Raw genomic sequence first — 24457 nt, forward strand, 5'->3', positions numbered from 1 at the left:
TCAGTAAAGGAAATAATGCATTAAAACTCCTTCAAAATAACAAAATAAAATAAAGTCTCATCTGACTAGTCCAGTATAAATACTCTTCTCACCACCCCTGTATCTCCAGATTCCTGAAAACAATGCAATCAACTTCAAAATTTGGTCTTTAAGTGATAATTTTTTTTAAAATAACACATTTTCTAAAATATTAAATGTGCATTATTTGGAAACAAGTGTATGCAAATGAACCTTTAAATATCAATATATAAACCCATTTATCAATTCTCCAGTCCACAGAGAGAGGTACTCACATATCCGAAATTTGAAAATCATCTTTCCTAACAACTATGACCGTGGTTTCTAGACTTTGTCTTTAAGCACAAACCATTATTCCTCTATGACATGACCCACAACAGGAAGATTTAGAGCTCCACAAGTCAGGAAAATTCTGTAGTCTTCTGATGGATAGCATCAAAGCTGAAGGCTGAAAGATACTTTAGTGGCATAGCTGGGAACAGATTCTGTAACAAAAAGAAAATATATACTCAACCATTCCCCATTTTATTATGAAGTGTAACTACGTCAAAACACAACTTATTGCCACTACATACTTCAAGTATAGAGATAAATGCATTTATTACCACTAAGTCAACCACCTCAAATGTATAGTCTGGCGTTAGAGATATTTAGATCTAAGAAGAATACATTATTATTAACTCTCAGTCTTTTGCAATCTTTCCAACCAACTCACACAGCTACATCAACATCTTGGAAACTGTATGATCCTAAAATAATAAAAGTTGACAAAACAGAAATAGATGGCCAAGGATTTGGGACTGGGGATGCCAGGTGGAAGGGAATATGGTTTACAAGAGAAGTTTGGGCTATTCCTAAATGAAGCACCATCTTATTAATAACGCTTTTATCATTCTTACTCTTCCAACTGGTTACTCCCCACTCTCTCTCTCTCTCTCTCTTCACAGCCAATTTTTGTCAAAGTATGGTCTATACCAATGGTTCTCAAGGTGTGTTTCTCAGACTCAAGGCATCAGTATCACCTGGGAACTTGTTAGAAATGTACTTTCTCAGGCCCCATCCAGACCTGATGACTCAAAAACTCTGAGAGTGGGGCCTGCAGCTGATTCTCATGTGCACTAAAGTTTGAGAACCAGCGAGGGGCTTCACTTCCTCATCATTCTTGAATCGTATCAGGTTGGATGTCCATGTAGACTCACTAAATCTACTTTTTTTCCTTAGAGTGATGAACTCTCTAACTCAGACATTAGTCTTATGGGGAAGGAGGAAAAAGAGAGAAGACAACATGATGAAGAAAAAAGAAACAAACTTAAAAAAATTCAAAGCATATGTCCAGCATAGGTTGAACTATTAAGAAATCACCATTTTCGTAGGTCAAAACCAGCTGAATATTGGCAATATCATTTAGTTCAACCTACTATGAATATGTGAAAGATAGAGTTATGATAATTATTTAGAAATAAATGAATGGAATCAAAATCTATCATTACTAAAGTTAACTTTGAAAATCAAATTATTTTATTGCTGGCCACACAGATCGAAAGATTAATACTTATTTTCTCTAATTTGTTCTTGCATTTTTACATAATAGCACTATAATACAATTATGAAGAAATGAATAAAATACAAGAAGGTTTTTCACAAGAGGAAAGTTATATGACCCAAAGACAAATTTTGATAAATAAATGGTTCTGTTATTTCAGTTTCATGTTTAACATAAATGTCTAATTTATTTCATAATATTTCAGCATGCAAAATTAGGGATGGACAAACAGATCAGAGGTAACTGTATAGAAATTTTCTTAATCTAATTGGAAAATTTTTAATTTGCCAATAAATGGTATTTTTCATTAATGTCATGAGACAGCTGAGTATCTGAATGTGACTCATCATCTTCGGACACCTACTAAGGAGGGAGGAATTAGCTCACATGCATGTTTTCTGAGTGTGACTGATGCAACCTGCTCCCAGGTGCTTGTCTTCAAAGTCTTGGGGGCTAGGGCTACCTCCTCCCTAAACTCACATGTGTGACATCTTTCTTTCAGGTCTGCACCCGGCTTATCAGAAAAAGAGACCTGAAAAATTAAGGGGTAACTTGCAGGCATCCACACCCAGAAAAGAGGTGGGGATTAGAAGAACAAAGGCTGATTTATGCCTTTTCCTGTGTCTAGATGTGACAGAAGGAAGGGGTTCTAAGGCTTCTGAAACACTTCGGAAATAGCCACTGGGGAAAACACTTCATTCTCAGCCCTTTCCTGAGGTACTGTGACCGCCCTGTTTCTCTGTATCTTCACCATCCTATAGGAAACCAAAACTAAATGCATCTACTTACTAATCTGCCATCTTGTTTTTTCCTTTTGTGATTTTTACATAGGTGTACCTTGATTTATACGAGATGACTTTTTTTAAAGTTGAATTTAAATGGATTTTGACATGGAATCTTCTTTTCTCATTAACTAGAATACTGTTTTATCAATATCATTTCATTGAAAAGCCATGTAAAGTTAGTAACACAATCTTCACATTTTAAGTGCTTGTTTCCCAGCCTCTCTGTCACATGGTTGTAGATGTATTAAGCATGCTAATGCACTAGGAAATTTTCATTATTTAAGGAAAGGCAATGTATCTTTTTTCTTTTTTTGGTAAATAGAAAAATAAGTTACAAATTATTTTTATTTATTGGTTATTGCCCCTAACCAATTAACTTTTTGTCAGTTTGACTTATAGCAATAAATGTGTTGCATGAGTGAATGGAATACTGTACACTCATTTTAAATAATTTTGAATATGAGTAACCTACCTCTTTCTTTAAGATCTTCAATATAGGCTTTTATAAATTCTTTATCAAAATGTTGGCGATCTTGTTCACTTTCCATCGTTTCATTACCATCTTGACATTGGGTATTCTCAATAGGATTGTCCATAAAACTTACAAATCTATTCAAGAGAGTATGGAAAATATCACATTTTCACCTATGTATTTGTATTGTGCAAAAATCCTCTCAGAAGAAGTCAACCTTTGTGGTGTTAAATCCCAAGTTCTCACTTCTTCTTAGAAGTCACAGCTAACCATATAATATGTGTCACCAGTGGAATTCTACTGTGCAATAATCCAACAGGATTATGGAGTCAGTTTACAGCAGAGACTGTACAGAGGCTTGATGGGGAAATGACAGTTACTTAGCCACAGAGGACAGCGGGCAGGAAGCCATGAGGTGAACAATAACATTTAGTCTCCCCATCATATATGATGTCTTACTATGTTTGTTTGGTATTACTCCCAGTTAGTGACATCAAACTCTAAAATGATGTGGCTACATTGTAAAGGACTCACAAAATCCCCACCAAGAAGGTATTTAAAAGATGGACTACTGTGACAAAAAAAGAAGCTAAAGGAGACAATCCAAAGTGGCATTTGATCTAATTTCTTCACAATTTTGAAAGATTCAACAGTCACTGACCCATCCAGGCCAGCAGTGATGGGAGTGCTGAGTATCCGACCAGGGAGCCCTGGTGCCTTCAACCAGCAGGTAGCATTTGTCCAGAAATGCTCTGAGCTCTACCTCCCCATGCCATTGGCCAAAAACTTCAAAATCCTGTAAGAAGGCACCAGAACTTCTTGTTCTCAGAGTACGAGAACCATCTAATCTGGTTCCTGAGACGGGCACCCAGGTTCCAGGTGCTTCTTGCTCTTCCCTTGTGTCTGAATGGGTCTCTACTGGGCTCTCTGTCTACTCACTTTAAAGATGTGGATGAGTCACAGAGGGCTGTTGGGACCTCCACCAAGTGGTCCCCGCTGACGACTAACAAGGTGAGCTTCTTTAAGTTAAGCAAGGCAAAGGGAAGGTAGGTCAGCTTGTTCTTATACAGGAGAAAGGTCTGCAGTTCTCGTAGCCTAAGAAGATGTAAAAGGGATTAGAACACAAGGACTTAGCCTCATAGCAAGAAAACCAAAGTGAATTATAAATAAATTCTAGTAGGAAATCCCTAGTTAGTTTATTTTTTTAAGTGACTCATAAGAATAAACTAACTTTACAATTTAAATGAATAAAGTCATGCCGGGTGACATGATTTGGGTTTCTTTTTTAAGTTTTTACTGACTTAATTGACAGTTGAAGGCAGAGATATAGCAGCAGGATAAGCAAATTACACAATATACAGTAGGCCAAGATGGAACTTAAAAAATCAATATATTCAAGTGTCTACTGCATTCCCAAGGGTTAACAGGTCATGGGAAAGAAATCATATTAGAGTTGGAGTGAGAATAAACAAATTTTGGCAACATATTTCCTTTTGTATGTCTTGAAAACAGTTACTCTTCTCTCATCATATTTTAACTTTAAAACAGGAATAAACCTGCAGAGTGAAAAGGAAATGAGAAAAATATGCTCCAAATATGTTTTACTCTGTTTTCCATTTTGTTCTAATTCAGTGCCCCTCTCTCTAGTTTTTTCTTTCATTCATTTGCAAAATTTTGACTGATCCCACAAAATATATCACAAAGTTCCCCTTGTGTTTCAAACTAAAACAATTCCCACTTAGCCTCATAAACCAGGAAAGCATCCATACACATCATATGTACCAGGAGTAGAGAAAGGTCATATGAGACAGCATTCAGGACCAAGCCATTTTCAGTTCCTATGTCCCAATAACTTACTTATGCTACTTTATAACGAAGACTGTGGATTCCAAGAAGCCAGACAGTTTGTTTCATTTATCACTTTGAACCCAGCCCACTCTCTGGGCCTGCCTAGTAATATTGGTAGAATGAATGAATGAAGGAATCTTACATGATTTAGTATAATAGTTACTTTTTAAACAAGAAATAGCTGTAAGGATATAATTTGAAGACATTACTAAGCATATCAATCAAAACAGTAAATGAAACTAATAAAAATTATCCTGATATCCCAAATAGAATAATATGTTTTGATTCCATACATAATAAATTTACTTTTCTACTTCTGGGGAGGAAAGGAAAGTTAATGGTTCCATTCTATTGAGAACTAAAGTAAATTAAAGATGTGTTCAAACTATATATATACATATATATATATATATACACACACACACATATGTATACACACACACACATATATGTGTGTGTGTGTATATATATATGTATGTGTGTGTGTATATATATATATATATATATATATATATATATATATATATATATATATATATATATACACAGTTGACCCTTGACCAACACAGGTCTGAACTGTGCGGGTCCACTCATATGCAGATATGTTTCAGTAGTAAACATTACAGTACTGCATGGGTCCATGGTTGGTTGAATTCACAGATGCAGAGGAACCCCAGGTACGGAGGCTGACTAGAAATTACATGCAGGTTAACCACCTCGTTGTTCAAGGGTCAACTGTATATGTATATGTATGGTGCAGACTGGGAATTGTCTTATTCTATAAAGAATCAAACTGATTTCCTGGAAACAAGAAACTCTGGAAAATTAGCTGATCTCAGAGAACATTCACGTGTTACGTGTGTTTAAAATGTTAGTGACTAATTCATATACCTCACCTTCAGAATGTAAGTAGCTACCTGTCTATGTCTTGTGGCAGGTCACTCAGGTTATTGCTGCTGATATCCAACCACTGCAAATTAGACATCCGCAGGACACAGATCGGGACACTGGAAAACTTGTTTGCTGAGATATCTATGAATGAAACTTGCTTCAAATTACTTAACTAGGAAGGAATAACAAAATATTCGAATTACTTTTTAAGAGTGGGAATTAAGTTCAACTAATAATTTTGAGATTGATGTCTCTTCCCAAAGGCATTTCTATGAACATATGCAAACAAGATCAATATAGTATGTATGTTGAGCATCTACTAGGTGTCATTCACTGTGCTACACGCTGAGGGTGCTAGGATGAAAAGCACACAGTGGCTGCCCTTGAGGAGTTTATACTTTCATAAACAAGCAATGCAATTTTATTTAGTAAGAACTAGTGTGAAGTTTCCAATTTGCAATGTTCAGTAACACAAAGAAAGAAGTGGTTAATCTGCCCAACATCACAGTAAGGTGAGGGTCAGGGGTCAGGAAAGATTTCACAGAGAATGGAGTATTTGAATTGGGTCCTGAGGTTCCCTGACAGATGGAAAGGTAGGGGAGGAAACTCCAGGTGGGGAACAACATGTGCAAAGTCAGAGAAGACAGAAAGTGCAAGCCTCAAAGAGTAGGATGACCTGGGGAAGACTGTCTTAATGGGTTTTGGCAAATCTTCAGAAGACTCACATGTGAACTGGTAAAGTGATGTGGCAAATGATCAGAAATCTCCCGTTACTCTGAAGGGCGTGCCCAGCAGGACTTACTCACGGAGTGGACATGGGGCATGGGAGCAAGAGAGGTCAAAGGTGAGTTTGCTTGCTTCCAGCCTGCACATCTGAGAGAGGACTGGGCCCCTCTCTCAGATGGGGAGGACTGGAGAACAAGCAGCTTGTGTGGGGAATCCTGAGTCCTGGCTGTGCACCCTCACCGGGACCACTGCCCAGGATTTCCTGGGTGACATGGGTGCTAAGAGTGGAAGTGGCGTCTTCCTCCCACCCGGAAGTTTTCAGGAAAGGAGAAGAATACGCCTTCTAGGACTAGATAGAACCAGTGGCCACGGCCTTGTCAGAGCCTCACCAGCGATACTATTTTTAGCCTATTCATTACCAGCAGAATTTGTGAGATCCCTCTCTCTCTCTTCAAGCACAAGAACCTTGTTGAGTTTTATCTGGCAATAAAAACTGTTCACTTTCATATGTTCTGTTTTATCAGAAAAGTAATTTAAAAACATTTCCCCAATGAATACAGACAAAAAGAAACTAATGGATATTTTTAAATTAATGGACTTCTCAAATCCTATCTGTAGAACTGCTTTAGTTATCTATAAGTTTTGTTACGAGTATATACATTTTTAAATTTTATCCCCTTTATTTATTTCCAACGGTTTTCAATTTATTCCTCCATTATGGATAAATAAATCAGGATCTACATTACAGACAACAGGCATCATATATTAAATAGGCATTAAATAAAAATATATTGCATGAAAATAGGATTTTTTGCCTAGTTTTCCTTTGATAGCTTTTTTGAACTTAAATTCAGGTTGTGGCCGAGTGTAAGAACATTTTTAAAGACTTGATAATAGCTGGTTTAGGGTGATTAAAATGTCAGGAAAAGTGATATAAATAAAAACGAATTTCATCTTTTAAAATTCTTCCCCATGCTACAGATCATTCCATGTCATAAACCAAATAAAAGTAAATCATAGTGCAAACATTTTCTTTCTTACTTCAAAGGGGAGCTCAGTTAATTCTAGATTTCCAGAACAATCCAGTTTCTCTAGATTTTCACAGTCTCCCAGTTCTGGAGGAATGCTCTTCAGACGGTTGAAACGCACATTGAGTTCCTTCAGGTTCTTCAAACGACCTGTCATCAGAAAAAAACAACATGCATGGTGTAGGTCCATTAAGGTCTTTTAAGGACAAAAAGCAAAACGAAGATGTAAAACATTTGTATAAATGATGGTGGGAAAGGCATTAAATATAATTCTGTGTTTGTTTTTTAAGCACTCTGATTGAATGTCTGCTCATCTTTTATCCTGAGCATTTTGGTCCTTGCAGAGCATTTTTTGCTTTTCTTTATCTGTTTAACCCTTTGTGAAACTACAGGCTAGGTGAGTGTGGGGGATTTGTCCCCTATGTAGACTGGGTCAGGGCCCAGCACCCACAGAGCGCAAACCCCTTTGAAATCACATGATGAATGAAGTAACAGGTAATGGCTTTGAAATGGTCCAGTTCCTAGGAAGCACAGTGACAAGCTATGGCCTATTGGTGGACTCTAATGGGAAGTGAGCTAGGTACTGAAATACACACGAACCTCTATGTACGTGCTAAATGACTCAAACAAGGAGTCATTGTTTATAGGCTGCATGTAATTCATTTATCTTTGGCTTCAGATTTGCATTTACTAATTATGATGTATCGTGCTTCCTAAAGAATATGCTTTAAAAAAGCCTAAGTCCATTTCACAGGCAGGAAGCGAACACACTAAGAATATCAGGCAATAACTGGATTGATGGAGAAACACTGAATCCCAATTCTGTCTTGATTGAATAAATACATGACCAATTCCAAACCAGAAACTAGCACAAGAGTAAATATATTTAATATTCCAAAAATCATGTCACGCATGTTCTAAGGCATTGAATACCTTAACATTCTTAACCTAATTTTAAGAATTAGAAAACCAAAATTATTGTTTCCTTTTGCAGAGCAGGCACTCAAAATACAAATTTCCTGACTTTTTTTTTTTTTTTTTTTTTTTTTGCGGTACGCGGGCCTCTCACTGTTGTGGCCTCTCCTATTGTGGAGCACAGGTTCCGGACGCGCAGGCTCAGCGGCCATGGCTCTCGGGCCCAGCCGCTCTGCGGCATGTGGGATCTTCCCGGACCGGGGCACGAACCCGTGTCCTCTGCATCGGCAGGCGGACTCTCAACCACTGCGCCACCAGGGAAGCCCTCCTGCCATTTTATGAATGAGAAAGGGAAACATACAAAGACAGTATATTGGAGGCAGGGCCACTTCTGAGTCAACTTTGGTGGTCTCATTGTTAGAAGATAATGGTGATGCTGTGGAAATCAGTGGCCCCTCTAACTTACCCACCTGGTATACACTGCAACCTTACAGTCAGCTATTGGTGTCAAAATAGCAGGATGGATATGGGGGCTAATAAAAAATAAGGAAAGACTGCTTTTCTGGGGAGGACTGGAGAGCATGTGATCAGACTAATGATCACCACAGCCCCAGCTTCGGTAAGACAGTGTATTGCACAATCCTTCTTTAAATAAGGAAAGTAGAAGATTGGCATAGATGGTGTGAATGTTTGAAGCTGTCTAGTTTCCAGACACAGGAGAGTAAACTTATCTATTAAAGAGTTACCTGATCTGGTTGATGGAGGCATTTGCATTAGGGACACATTTATACCAACTGTATATGCATTTGTTTATCATGAGGGGATGCAAAGAGAAGATGAGGTAACTGGAGAGAAAGCTGTATATGAGCTCCTTCTAGCTAGCTCAAAGAAAAAGTAACTTTCCTAGCTCAAAGGAAAAGCAATAGCTTTAGAAAGTCTGTCTCAAATATAACATTTTAATAATGTATAGACACTAAGAAATTATATATGTTTGTATTCAAATTGTTGTTCTCCATGCCACTTATTTCCACAATGCCTGATCTCATTATAGAAACATCCTGGTAAGAACTTGGCATTATTCATCTGAGATGGGCTCAATTGTCTCCATCAGACGTGGTGAACAGCATTATCTTCAAGCACCATGAGCTTGAGGTTCTGGAAAAAACAGTTTTTTGGTGTGACAAGGGTCCCATGTCACAAAAACTAAAATAAAACTTTTAAGGCACTGCTATGGTCTGAAAATTTGTATGTTGAAATCCTAATGCCCAAAGGTGATGTTGTTAGTAGGTGGGGTCTCTGGGAGGTAATCAGGTTTGGATAAAGTCATGAGGGTGGAGTCCCCACGATGGGATTCATGCTCTTGTAAAAAGATCCCACAGAGCTCCCTGGCCCCTTCCACCATGTGAGGATTCACCGAGAAGTCTGTAACCCAGAAAAAGGTCCTCAGCTCCCCATGCTGGCACCCTGATCTCGTACTCCAGAACTGCAAGCAATAAATTTATTTTGTTTATGAACCACCCAGTCTGTGGTATTTTTTTTAAAGCAGATTGAACAGACTAAGACAGGTGTCATAGCTCCAGCACGTTATATTTCTAAATAGCTAATGAGTCCATCCCTTCCTAGAATGTTCCAGGATCTTTTCCAACTGAAATGAAATCTCCCTACTTATAGCTCATTCTCCCAAGGCCCTCAGACCTAATTTCCAGTGAGGGGAATATAACCCAACTGAGGCACAATTTGTTGTCCAGAGGCTTCTTGTTTCTAGAGCCCAAGGAACACCTTAAGGAATTTATGTACTTGAAATTATTTGAGTAAACATTATTAAATGATTTCAATAATTAGCTATTTTAAACCCATTTAATGATACTTTCTCAGGAGTTCCACAAAGGAGTTAAGAGGACCACCCACTGCCATGCTTAATTCCTTGATGTCAAATGTCAGAAATAATTGTCCTGATAATGAGAAAAAGAACACCCCATTTGGTGACCACTTTCCCCGTTGGTGACCATTTTCTGCTCAGCCAATGCTCAGTAGTTCTCTAAGACAGCACTGTAAGAGATCCAACTCCACCTCCTTTACAAAATACAGCCATCCAACAGAAAAGAGCTCAAAACTCTTCATTCCCATGGTCCTCTTTCTTGACTATCTCATCCTGTAGCTGAGTTTTTTTAAAGTATTTGCCCAAGTTACTCAAAGTCAGACTAGAATCGTACCTTCAGAGTCTCAGACCTAGTATCTAATTACTTAGTTTAAATTTAAAATATTTGAAGAACAAGTTAAATAAATCATGCCGTAATCATCACTTAGCCATTAGGGAGAATGACAAAAGTTTGGATATTCTGATATTGAAAAATAACATTTATGTAAAGACAACAATAGAGTGGTGGTGGGATGAATTGGGAGATTGGGATTGACATATATACACTCACATGTATAAAATAGATAACTAATAAGAACCTGCTGTATAAATAAATAAAGTAAAATTTTAAAAAAACTTAAGAAAAAGGCAATGATGATGATGATGATGGAGGTGGCTAGCAAATGTTGGGGGTTTATCTGCTCTAAATGCTTTCTTTGTATTAACTATTTAATCCTTACAATAACCTTGTGAAGTAGGTACGATTATAATCCCCATTTTACAGATAGGGAGACTGAAAACCAGTGAGTGACCTGCCTAAGGTGACCTGCCAGTAAGTGAAAGACCCAGGCAGCCTGACCCTAGAGTCCACCCCCACCTTCATGGTATGATAAGGGGAAACAAGGCTTAGGCTGGAGAACATGCTGTAAGCCCTTGTATGTAAATATGTTTAGCGTGCATATACTTTAACATATGTGTATACAAATATTTTTACCATGCATATATATTTTAACACATATTTATAAATAGATATGGCTACAATGTAGATATCTAGAAGAACATGGGTTGTGTGTACAATTTTGACACCCAGGAAACTGTTAACAATCCTTACTGAGAGAGTTGACTTTACATTTTATTTCTTTCTAGAATGTTTAATTATTTTGCCCTGCTCATGACTGAGGTTTATGGGGATGATATGTCTCCAAGAAGACTTGAGTGTCTTAGAAGAATCATAACAACTATATGCCCAGCACAACTATGTGCCTCACACACAAGACAAAGAGAAACAGTGATGATGATCGCTGTGGACTTCACTTACAGTGAAGCAAGTGAACAACAAAATGATTGAAAATAATAGAACCTTGATCAAATTAATACAATAAGCTAAACTAAACTTATCAATGGACTAATATGTGGGAACAATATACTGTTATCTTATGTTTACAATAAATATATTATTGCATGTTTATTTCTAAAACTAATATGTGGGAACAATATACTGTGTCTCATGTTTACAATAAATATACTATGGCATGTTTGCATTTCTAAAACTAAAAGGAAGAAAAAACAAAAAGTTTCTAAACACAGCACCGCTCACTCATGACACTTGTTTCTGAGAAACTGCCAGATGTCAGTACTGCTGAGTTACACAGATGAGACCCTGGCATCAACATCCAGAGGGGACGCCATGAACCAGCAGCTCTGGGAACACCCAAAACAGCCCGGCCCAGCAACTTCCTGCGGCAGCAGGAGGAGGAAGAATTCTCAGTATTGCCTGCTTCCCAGACAAGGGGCCTGAAGGCTCCAGCTAAGCAACATACCAATTTCAGCTGGAAGACAGGAGATTTGGTTTTTTGGCAGATCCAGAATCCTCATGGCTTGAAACAGCTCGATATACTTAGGAATGATCTGAATCAGGGTATTGCTTATGTGCCATTCTTTCAGGTGCGTCTGCTCCTTCAAGGAATCCGGGAGCTCCTGGAATAGAATGGATCCCATCGATCAGAACTAGCTCCTCCGTATGTCGGAGTTCAGAGGCAGAGCACACAGAGCCAAGGAAAATGTGCATTTATTTCAAAAACAAGAGGCGAGAGAGCTTAACTGCCAGCTCTATAGCCATTCCAAAAAAGAAAGCAAGATGCTGCCGATGTCATTAATCTCACACTAGCAGACTAGCCAAATTTCAAAAGGGCCATGAATTCATGATTCTATTAAAGTCAAATGCCGAGTGAACACTGACAACCAGGCTCCCACCCAAAGCCACACATGTATTATTTATTTACAACATATGGATTTAACATTTTCTAAAAATAAAATCTGGCCACGTCTTAGATTTTAAAATGTGTGCTGCATTTCCCTTCCTCTGTACTAATTGCTTTTTTTTTTCAGCAGACATCTTTTTTTTTATTGAAGTGTAGTTAATCTACAATGTTGTGTTAGTTTCAGGTGTATGGCAAAGTGATTCAGTTATACATAAAAGAATATATATATTCCTTTTCATATTCCTTTCCATTATAGTTTATTATAAGATATTTAATATAGTTCCCTGTTCTATACAGTAGGATCTTGTTGTTTATCTATTTTATATATAGTAGTTTGTATCAAGCAGACATCTTTTGAGCCATGTTATGTCCAGGCAGACTCATGTTTGGCACTAGAGATACAAGAAGGAATCAGGCAGCTCTGAAACTAATCGCTTTTTAAAATATTTGATAAACACCTAATACTTGCTGTGCCAAATTTCTAAATGTTTTTATGAATCTTTAACAGGGAAAGAGCCCAGAAGGACAGTGTGGAGACCTGGATGCCGAGCCATGTTCTAGGGGCACCGCCTCCCTGGGCCCTGACTTCTGAAGTGACAGAGAGGAACTCGGCCGTATCCAGGGCCTCCCCTGTCTCTAGTGTTCTGGGATAAAATTGTAAAGGTGTTGAGAAGTGCTTAGGCTTTAGAGGGGGCTATTTGTCCAGGTGAAGAAATTCACTTCACAGGATTACGAGTCCCCACTGCAACAAGGTGTGTTGAGCACTGAGGGACATGCATGTCCCCTGACCTCATGGAGCTGACCACAGCACATCATCAGCAAAGTCGGGCAGGAATGTACAGGGGAGAGGTCGGGTTGGGTGGAGGTAGCAATCAGAAGGTCCACAGTGACCCTTGCTTGGTACCTAGTGCTTGTAATGGGCTTTATGATCATTGCTATTGGATATGTGGATTAAGTTTTTAACTTGCAAAAGTACTTTCACCTTAAACATGCTTTCACGTAACAGTACCATAAGATAGGCAGAGTGGGCATGACTAAGGCCCACTTAAAAGAGGGACACTGAAACACAAAGACATTTAAATGGGTCACTTAGAGTAAGGACAGGCTACATAGTTTCAGGAACTAGTACAAAATGAAAATGCAGGCCCCTTCTAAAAATTAAGAATTTCAAGATGGTGACAGCAGAGCATTACATCAAGCACAGGGTCCCTCCCAGCATAGGGCCCTGTGTGACTGCCCCCAGCACCTGGGCCTGGCAAATGCATCTCGGCACCACCTGATCCTGATCTGAATGCAACCCACACCAGATCAGATGGGTTTCCTGCCGCTGAGACAAGATGACAAGCTGGGGCACCAGGGAGCTGACCCTAAGTCATAAAAACACTCTCTCTTTTTTTTTTTTTTTTTTTTTTGCGGTACGCGGGCCTCTCACTGTCGTGGCCTCTCCCGTTGCGGAGCACAGGCCCCGGACGCGCAGGATCAGTGGCCATGGCTCACGGGCCCAGCCGCTCTGCGGCATGAAAACACTCTCTCTTTTGAAGCTTGCAATTATCGTGTCTCATAAATAACTTCTCTCATATTGCTCTTCCAATAATGGCACACTTGGAAAGGTTATTATGTCTTCTAAAATTATATCCATAACTATTTTTTTTTTTTTTTCGGTATGCGGGCCTCTCACTGCTGTGGCCTCTCCCGTTGCGGAGCACAGGCTCCGGACGCACAGGCTCCGGACGCGCAGGCTCAGCGGCCATGGCTCACGGGCCCAGCCGCTCCGCGGCATATGGGATCCTCCCAGACCGGGGCACGAACCCGTATCCCCTGCATCGGCAGGCGGACTCTCAACCACTGCGCCACCAGGGAGGCCCTCCATAACTATTTTTAATAACATGGGAAAATCTTAAGATAGCGTGTTAAATAAACATAAAAGGAACAGGGTAAAGATGGCAGATTGAACACAACACATACACTTTTGCTCCTCTCTAAAATTCCATGAAAGATGACAGTAAAGGAATTATTTTTTGAAGATATAAACCTTACAGAGGGCAAAGAGAAAGAGAAGGGAAGCAACAGCCGGAAAATGTTGGTAGCTGGAAAACTGGAAGATGGTAACCCACCTCCCTTGATCTGCTCAACCTTAGACCATCAGCAGCAGGAACAATGAGACACAACCTGAACTTCTCACCAGAGGCTCCTGAGGCTCAGGAAGTGGAAGAGCCAGGCATGTCTGGAGGTGAGAGCGGAAGGCAGGGCTAAAAGAAGGAGGTCAAATTCAAAGTCTAGGGCCAGATCTCTGCCTCCCCATCCATGTCACAGAACTACTGCCCCTGTAGAAGACTGAGGCTTATCCACTTGAAGGATTAAACAGAGTGTCTGGATTGGGGACCATCAAGCACATCTAGGGAGGGAGGCAGCAACCACAGGACGAGTGATGGATGCTGAGACTTCCCCACCCAGCCCTCCTCTCTGTCCAGAGCACTGACTGCCAGGCCTGTCCCTGCCTGCAGGATGTGAGAGGATCCTCTTTGTGGGCACTCACCAGCTGCAGACAAATCATAAATATGCACTCCTGGGGCGGGGGGTGGGGGGAACATGCTGGAGACATGGGGCTCCATAGCAACGCCCTCCAAAAACGAAGCCCTCACCTGACACACACTTGGAGCTTCCAGATTCTCAGTGCTCCCGACACCCCATGTCTCCAGACCTCCCAGAGAGTCCCAACATACAAGACCAACACAAACACCCCAAAAAGAAAAAGGAGACTCTGAAAGGTGGAAACTTCCTCCAAAAAAAAAAAAAAAGCTATCAATCCCAAGATAAGTAAGAACAGCCCCCATGAAATGAAAACAGGACAAAATTTTTAAAGGAAAATTTAAGACTCATCCATAAAAGTAGAAATATAAAGCCACATTACAGGACTCATTCATTCACAAAACAAACAGACAGCTCTTGGAAATTAAAAACTTGACAGTAGAAGTGAAATTTTCTATTGAAAAGTTGTTCAGTAAAATTAGAGAAATCTCCCTGAAAGAGCAGAGCCCAGGGCCTGGGGGCTTCCAGCTCACAAAGAATGCCTGACCCCCGACACCCCCATCCTAATCGGGTACCCAAGTCATAGGTCACAGCCCCACAGCCGCTCCAAGGAACCCCAGGGGAGCTCTCCCCACCCAGTTCCCAAGGCCCCAGAAGCTCCACCGCCCTGTCCACCTCTTGCTGACCTCCTGCAGAGGCCAGACCTGCCGCCTGGTGTGATGTTAGAGGCCAGAACTCCCTCGTTGCCGTGAGCACTCTAAGATGGCGAACATCCTTTAATGGAGCTTTTCACTCCTTAAGTAGAGGCAAGACTGAAACACAAATCTCTCTGGGGAAGGAAAACAGCAACTGAAATTCATACTAATGAATGCCTGAGGCCCCAGAGTCTTGCCTTCGGTGGGTACCCATGAGGATAAGGTACCAGCTCAGGGAACTGAATGCAGGGGACAAGAAGGCTGTAAGTAATGAAGGCAACATCCACATAGTTCACCCTGGGGTCTCCCTAGCCTGCTGACTCATAACCCTCTTCCTATCCCCCGACCACACTAGGCACTCACTAAATGCCCCTTAAAGTGGTTTTCCAAAGGTGCTGTGAGAGGAGAGGACTCAACAGGTTCCCCAAGTGGGCTGGGATCGTGCTTGACCACGGCACACGAGAATGATTTACCAGCGGTATTTAATTAGAAATCCAGACAGGCCCTCCTTCTTGCCCCAGAAAAGGCAGTATCCATGTATCCACTGATCTCAATGATGCGGATGCGGGAGAAAGACCACCAAAGAGGTTTCAGTCATAGTCTCTCCCAGTTTTATAGGGCTGTGTCGCTAACAAGACAGTGTCACAGAATATCCGTTCGTTTAATCCTCACAACAGCCCTCAGAGGGGGTCAAGGCAAGCATTAGCACCACTGAACAGGGAAGGAGATAAAAGTATACAAATGGAGCAAACAGCCTCAGGTCACACGGCCAAGAAAGGATCACCCAAAATATATGGTCTCCTAGTCCAGAGTCCTTTCAGCCACAAAATGGTGGGATAAAAAGAGATGGAGGGCAGGTCCCAGACAACTCTGTCCCTCTGAACGGAATGATAGCCCGAGCTCATTTGTGCCGCCACCCAGCGCACACACACCATGTGCTGCTTCAGCCAAGAAACATCAGAGCACAAGCAGCCTTGAGATGCCTCTCCAAGCCAGCAGCAACCTGGGGGAGTGCGAGCAGGAAGCACCTGTACACACCTGAGGCAAGAAAGAGGGCACATCTTTGTCCTGGCCTCAGAAACTCGGAGGAAAACTGGCTGAAGGGTCTGCGAAATTCCTTTGCGACTCTACACTCTGTGACAAGTCAGCAAAGTCACGGCCCACAGAGGGGTGTTAGGCAAGTCAAGTGCTCGGAGCATTAAAAAAAAAAAAAGAAGGCAAGGAGTTCTTTTCAGTGGGCAGGGAGGGGTGGTGAGGAGGCGGCAGAATCGAACGTGTTTTTTTGTTGTCGTTTTTTTATTTGGCCGCACTCCGCAGCTTGGCAGAATCTTAGCTCCCCAACCAGGGATTGAACCCGCGTTCTCGGCAATGGAAGCGTGGAGTCCCAACCCCTGGACCGCCAGGGAATTCCCAGAATCAAGCATTGTAAAGGCTGTGCCATCCTGAGGAGCCGCTGGGGTCCCAGTCCCTCGCAGCGTCGGAAGGATCCAAGGGGATCCCGCTGCTCTTTTCAAGACTGCACAGTCTTTCACCGCGGAAAAGACGCGAGAACCTGGTTCAGAGCTGGCAATGGCTCCTCCGCATCCAGGCGAAAGCTCTCTAAAGACAACAGCAACAGCGCGCACTGGGCCAAGGGCAACGGCCTGAGCTCAGCCTAGCAGGAGACGTCGGCCACAGCGCTGCAAAGAGCCTTGGCGTGCTGTAGGGACCGAAACGCATGGACTCACCTTCCAGTGCTCCCCTGTAAGTTCAAGCACAAACTCACTGCTCCGTTTGTCTCTCTCCTTGGAAATTGCACTCTGCTTTGCAAGGGAGTTCCTTTCAATCTTGTCCAGAAGCCTCACGCTGGTGTCTATGAAGCCATTCTTGCAGTACGCAGCCTGCGGGATGCCCTTCCTTCTGCACTCGGCCACGAAGTTCCACTCCTCCTTTATCCTAAAACGGGCAGCAGAGGTCTCGGTTATCTCCTGGGGAATCGCCATCACCTGCCTGGAGAAGTCAGGCGGGCCACCTGGGCGCAAGCGCAAGCGCAAGCGCAGTCCTTCTCATCACCTGCAGTTTCCCAGCAGGAGACAAGCCCTCCCCTCCACTGCCGCCCCCTCTCCCGCCCCTCCTTTCTTGTTTCCTCTGCTGTGGTGGATATGGGGTGCGGGGGAATCTTAAACCCTCAGAGTTGTGAAGTATTAGCAAATCTGACTTTAAAAGTAGAGGAGGTGAGTTAACATGGCTAAAATTTCTACCAAAATTACCTATGCCTTTGATTAATTACAATATCCCTTGATATTATGAGGTGACACCCAAATTTTTTAAAAATGCGAGGCCACAGGAATCTGATGATCTTTCAGGAGCATATGGATAGAAATATACAGGCAGCCCCAGTTTATAGAATTAGACTTTAGAAGGTCATCCATCAGCCACCTTGGGAAACTTCACTCCTACAGATGAACCTGTTATTCATAAACTCCAGTTCCAATCTGACACTGGAGCTGGCCCAGGACTCCTCAGCCTCCCCATCACTCCCAGCACCTTCCTGTTGCTACTTCTCTGACATATTATTTTATAGTTGTCTTATCCCCCCAGCTTGGTCATAAGCTCCATCATGATGGACCACGTCTTGCTGCCCTCCAGATGCTCACGCAGTCATTAGAACAGTGTTTTGCACCTGGGGGCCTTTCTCCATGTAGAGATTTGATATCTGCTTGGAGCCTTTAACAGGTTAACATCCTATGTGGTACAAAAACAAGGTTTGTTGTGGTTTTCCTTCAAATCTATCACACAGAGACATTGTCTCAAAATAAGGTAGCCTGCCTTGGATAGGAACTTGGAGCATTCCACACTCAGGAAGGCATCTGGGCCCTACTCAGCCCAACTCAGGGACTTGGTGACAGGCAGGATCCCAGGCTTCTAAAAGAGGACTCTTTTAGAAACAGGCTGCAGATGCAGCCTTGGTCTTTACAGGGCCTGAAGCAATACAAATGCTGAATAAAACAAAACAAAACAAAAAACCCTGTAGTAGAGGGTCAGTCCTTGTATGGAAACTCTCAGGTGGTACCTGAAGGAAAAGTGCACTAGAATCACAGTGGCTCTGTTGTCGCAGGAAAGCCCAGGAGCCAAGTGGTCAGGAGGGGCAGGAACAGAGGAAAGAGTCTGGGGCAGAAACATCTTTGAGGACTGGGCATGTGGAAAGTCCTGGCCTGGACTACCAGGCACTGTCAATTGTAAGAAGAAATGTAAGGCTGAAAAAAGCAAGAGACGGGTGGATATCCTTTTTCTGGAATACTGGAGACTTGGTGGATTTTATCTGATCCTATAGGGGTATGCACCTTTGTCGTTGACTAAGCTATTTTACAACTCGGCAGAGATTGAAGTTAACTTGTAGAAAATTGATAGCAATACAAATCATTCTTGTCTACAGACATTCTTGTCTCTTGGTGTTAAATACATCTATATGCTGATGACGCGCAATTATATGTCTCCAGCCAAGACGTCCTCAATGAATCCAGCCTCCATGCCTCCCAGCATCTCCACCTGAATATCTAAAAGGCATCCCCCAAATTTACATGTTCCAACCCAAACTCCTGATCTTCACCTGCAAAACTTGCTTTTTCCTCCATCTTAGAAAAAGCCTGCCAGTTGCTCTGGTCAAAAACCTCAGGGTCATCTTTGACTCTGTGCTTTCTTTCATATCTCACATCAAATCCATCAACAAATAGGGTCATTTCTACCAGAATCTGACCATTTCTCACCACCTTCACTGCTCCCATCCTGGTCCAAGTCACCAGCATCTTCATGTAGGCACCACTCTTGCCTCCCTACAGTCTAAACTCATCCAGCATTTTGAGTGAGCTTGTGACAGTGTCAGTCACACCATGTCATGCCTCTGCCCATACCTTTCATTGGTTTCTCATTTCACCCAATAAAAGCAAATGTCTCACGATGGCCTACAAGGCCCTGCGGATCTGTGCGCTCCCCTTGCCTGTCTGACCTCATCCACTACTGCACCCTCACTTACTTTTTCTGGCCTAGTCACTCTAGCCTCCTGGTTCTTCCCTGAACCACCCAGGCAAACCCCTGCCTCAGGGTATTTGCACTTGCTGTTATGTCTACCTGGAGTTCTTGATCCCAGATTTCTGCAGGGCTGGTTCCCCAGGACTATGGGCAAATGTTTCCCCCTTAATCAGACTTTTTGCTCTTCAGACACCACTTCAGGTACCAGTGGAGTTTTGTGCTTGCCATTAATCTAAGAGAACAGGAGCACTTGAAAAAGACTATCTTGCTGATGGCATTAGCTAGCACAGCTACTACCCTACCCAGGTCCTAGTCACAGGTTGCTGAGCTGGGGAAAAGCACTGGGTAATCAACTACCTGGGGCTTCAGGATCTACATATGAAGTCTACAAATAACGTAATAAAACAGACAAATTTTAAAATACCAGCATATGGAGAAATAGGAATTTAATACCAGGAGAAAGTGCTGGAAGAGTTAGAAGTGAGCTCCTCTGGGAAATACTAGCAGGGGCTTGGGGTGATTTGCTTTTCATTATTAGCTCTTCTGTGTAATTTAAATATTTTTAATACCATATGATAAAAATAAGTTTAAATATCTACCTGTAACTCTAGCTCTGACTGTAGCAGTCAGGGATACAGGGCAGACCCTAGATCCAAGACACTGATTGAAATAATAAAAGAAATCCTCCCAGAATTTTCACAACCAGCAGCACAGCCACAGCGAGTTCTTGTATTCAGTGAGCACTTTTCAGATTAATGTCTCTAAATTTTCTTTCTTCATTTCTTAGACTGAACCTGAAGGTAGAGTCTAGCAAGGTAATGAAATGATACCGGTTAAGCCCTACCCAACACATCTTTCCTATATCACAAATTACAAATTGATGTAACTGTTTCACATATCTTGGTACAGCCAACGTAAGTGGAGGGAAAAAGGAAATTAGATGCACTACTTAAAAAATAGTTAAATACCAAATCTTTTTTGGATTTCTGTTTTAAATGTTTGATGTCTTAGTCCCTTTGAAACCTAGAGAAAGTCACAATGAGAATATAAACTATTTTTACAAATCCATTCTCTTCCTCGAGAGTAATTAACATAAATAAAATGTCATTGTCTTTATACTTTATCGCCCATATAATTGAATAATCATCCCCTTAAGTCAATTTTAGTAGTATTTCAAATACAAGATAAACATACAAAACAATGCCATTAGAGCTCTATTAATTAAATCAGTAAGTGTGCAAATAAAATACTCTTTCCTTAGGAAATGAGCCCACAATCTTAGTCTAGATGGCAAATAGCCTCACTGAATGAAAAATTCCTCACTTAGAGCCTAACGAAAGCATCTCTATCTCTCCATCTAAATGACTGAGTTTCATTCAAGTAGAGTGATGTTCTGTACTCATAACTTTTAAGTGTTGGTATATAGCTCATGGAACAAATACAGTATTACAAAATGAAATACCATGAAGTGAGGTAACAGAACAAGCTAAAGAGTTTTGCCTGGTTTAGTACATTTAAATTAACCAGATAACTGCCTTTTATACAAAGCACTCATCAGTACATTAACTTTCAGGACTTCCCTGATAGTCCAGTGGTTAAGACTCCGTGCTCCCAATGCAGGGGGCCCAGTTTCAATCCCTGGTCAGGGAACTAGATCCCAAATGCATGCTTCAACTAAGAGTTCACATGCCGCAACTAAGGAGCCCACCTGCCACAGCTAAGACCCAGTGCAACCGAATAAATAAATTAATTTAAAATATATATATATATGTATATATTAACTTTCCCACAGGAAGCAATTTTTTTTTTTTTTTTTTTTTTTTTTTTGCGGTACGCGGGCCTCTCACTGTTGTGGCCTCTCCCGTTGCGGAGTACAGGCTCCGGACGCACAGGCTCAGCGGCCACGGCTCACGGGCCCAGCCGCTCCGCGGCATGTGGGATCTTCCCAGAGCGGGGCACGAACCATGACCCCTGCATAGGCAGGCGGACTCTCAACCACTGTGCCACCAGGGAAGCCCAGGAAACAAATTTTGAGAAACTAAAGGGTAACCTTCAAATGGCCCTAACAACAACAGTATAAATCATATTATGAAACTTCAGAAATACCTGCCAGAAAAAGGTAAATTCACTACACTCATTTTTGCAGGTCCTGGGAAATTAATGCTTCTTCCTGAACATCACATTCCTCCAGCCACCCTCCCAGTTCCTCCTCACCACCCAGCTAGTTTGGTGGCTGTTTTTCATATCTTGAGCTAGAAAACACTAACAAATTCCCAAGAAGTTTTCTGTCTTAGGTTAAGATAAGGCACAGCACAAGCCCTATGGCACTGAGCCTAATGCAGGACCAACCCTGTGTACATGAGACATGTGAATATGGACACAAAGCCATTTGGCACCACGATGGAAGACAGAGATCAAGAGTCAAGCGCGACTGTAAAGTGGCTTCCAGGGCACGGTTCTCAGACCGAAGCTCCTGCAGGTGGCTGCTGTTCCCAGAACCCACAGGGGGTTACCTCAGCTACAGACACCTCCATAAACCTCCCAGGGATTGGGTCCCCATTCAGCAAGTTGTCCCACCCTAGAGTAACCCCAGATCCTGGGGGTGGGAGGAAGCTGGAACAGGGCTGAGAACCACTTTGGGCTCATAGGGTCCTGGGACCTTGTGTAATTCATGCTCATGTAGATCCCTAAGATCCTCTGCCATGGGTGTTGCCTGGTCTGAGGGTTCCAATTCTTAAATTTAAGATTCATGTCATAGTGGATAATCTCATATTAGTGGCAAGTGAAAAAGACAGTCCAGCTATCTGTGATTACAGCATTATATAGGGGGAAAGGTTTGGCCAAATCCTCCATTTACCAGCCCTGTCAATTTGGGCAAGTTACTTAGGTCCTAACTTCGTCTTCAGACTGGGGATAATTATAACCACCTGGAACAGCTGTGATGCTTAATTACAGTAGCATAATAATTACAGTAGCAGCTTAATTATCAAGCATGATCAGAATAGGTATTTGTTTGATCAAAATAGTTCATAGAAGTGGAGAACCAAGAATAAAGAGACATTCATATCCTACACATTTTGTTTTTAACCTAAAGCATAGACATATGTCACAATTTGCCAATTTGATGTAGGGTCATGGACCGCCTTTGAGAATGGGTCTGCCAATTAGAATCCCACTCTGCCTTTCTAATATAAACCACACCCAGAACACATCATCCAAGACTTCCAGTTTGGGTTTCCTCACAGGGCATAAAAATTACAGACGTGCAAAGCCACCTGAATGTGCAACCTTTCTAGCTCATTGTACTTTTATCCGTCTTGTACAGTGTTAATTCAATTGGGTGGTTCATACTGATCACACACGTAGTTTTTCCGAAGCCCTCAACTTAGTTTTCATATACACAGTAACTCTCTTTTACTCATACTTCATGAGTGTATGACAGTAGTCAAACCACATCATTCCAATCCAAGCAAAAATTGCATCAACACAATGAATCTTATCTAACGTTCAGCTCAACAGGTGAGAGCTGAGTGCAGGACATAGAGCAGCCTCATGTTGTCACGTGGGTGGACAGCATCAGCCTGCTGAGGGCAGCTAGGCGGTCTTTCAGAATTTCCTGTAGAGGAATTTGTCGTGTCATTGCTGTCTTTTCCATGCCTAGCACAGTACCTGGAATGTATGTGGGTCCTTATAGCTATGAGTGTTACTGTTATAGTAATCGAATGTTCATTGTAGGCAACAGCGTGAAGATTCTGAAGTCCAGTGAGCAAGTGTCATGGACAGGAAGAAATCTCGGAGGAAAGGCATCCCCCGCCACAACACAAGTGCAGCCTGTCTTATTCGCTAAAGAGCTACAGAACAAGTACAGAGAACACATACTTTTCCAATGCGCTTTTCTCGAGCCTTTCTGCCTCCTGCTTCTGCCAGGCTTTGTGCTTCTTGACACGAGTTTCCCACAAGGCTCTGATGACAGAAATGTCGAATACGACCACTTTATGCCCCATTTTAAGAGCATGAAGTTACCTATTAAAAAAAATATATATATATATATATGTCAGCTTCATACACACACAGAAGAAAATAGTTTTAACTTGAACTTTAAAATAAAATATGAGTGAATCAATTTCATCAATAATGATGAAATGCCTTGTTTCTTCCAGGATGGCAGTTGCTAATGTTCTTAGGGTCTGAGAGTACTCTTGTTTGTAAGTTAAAGTTCAGCACTCAACTGGGGTCCTCTCCTCTAGAATGTCACACTTGTCTCTCTACCCCTCAGCTGACACGTGGGTTCCCAAAGCCCCCCTCAAGCTTTGTGGTTCCCCATTCTATTGAATTTACTGGCATCTGATCTTCTCAGTAGCTTGTAACATACTCAGAGGTAAGTTTGATTAGTTAATTAGAAGATACACACACACACACACACACACCAGTTATCTGAGGCTAAACACCAGCCACCATTAAGTGCACCACGCATTGTACCAAACCCCACCGAGCACTTTTCCTCCTGGGACTGACCACACAGCCTGGGCACTTGTCCTGTAGGTTTCCCCTGCGACATGAACCCTCACAGCTGCTGATCTCTGTTTATATGGTTTCTCAAACACAAGGAAAGTCAGACTCAGGTACATCTTGGTCATCACCTCTTAGTGAGAACTAGCACAGTGTGTGGCACATAGTGGACCCTCCATAAATATTTGTTGAAAGACTAAGTGAGTAAATGAATGAATGAAAGTGAATAAAAGATTTGCATCCAGGTTGCTTCACTCTCAGCCCACTCAGTGAACTTTCTCTCTTCTCTTTATTTTCCCACCTCATATTTACTATTTGTTTTAAGTCATTATTTGCTCACTGCAAAAAAAAAAATTATCAGGACATAAAAG

The 24457-nt window shown here is 41.7% G+C and overlaps 1 protein-coding gene across 1 annotated transcript; it reads right to left on the reverse strand.

Annotated features, from left to right (window-relative positions):
* Positions 1-453: 453 nt before the first annotated feature.
* On the reverse strand, positions 454-23581 carry LRRC2 (leucine rich repeat containing 2). Its single transcript, XM_060110639.1, has 8 exons — positions 23457-23581; positions 17297-17504; positions 11905-12061; positions 7325-7461; positions 5584-5729; positions 3758-3913; positions 2819-2955; positions 454-503 (listed from the first exon to the last, which is right to left on the reverse strand). Exons 1-8 carry the CDS (start codon positions 23579-23581, stop codon positions 454-456), a joined length of 1116 nt encoding a protein of 371 aa, XP_059966622.1.
* Between the last annotated feature and the right edge of the window lie 876 nt (positions 23582-24457).

The sequence above is a fragment of the Mesoplodon densirostris genome, chromosome 10 (genome assembly GCF_025265405.1).
Source record: "Mesoplodon densirostris isolate mMesDen1 chromosome 10, mMesDen1 primary haplotype, whole genome shotgun sequence".
In the NCBI taxonomy this organism is placed as follows: Eukaryota; Metazoa; Chordata; class Mammalia; order Artiodactyla; family Ziphiidae; genus Mesoplodon; species Mesoplodon densirostris.

Coding starts and splice junctions, on each gene's coding strand:
- LRRC2 (XM_060110639.1), bottom strand. CDS start 23,581: ATGGGGCATAAAGTGGTCGTATTCGACATTTCTGTCATCAGAGCCTTG. Junction 17,505..23,456: donor GAGAAAAGCGCATTGGAAAA/GTATGTGTTCTC, acceptor TGCCCGTTTTAG/GATAAAGGAGGAGTGGAACT. Junction 12,062..17,296: donor TTACAGGGGAGCACTGGAAG/GTGAGTCCATGC, acceptor ATTCTATTCCAG/GAGCTCCCGGATTCCTTGAA.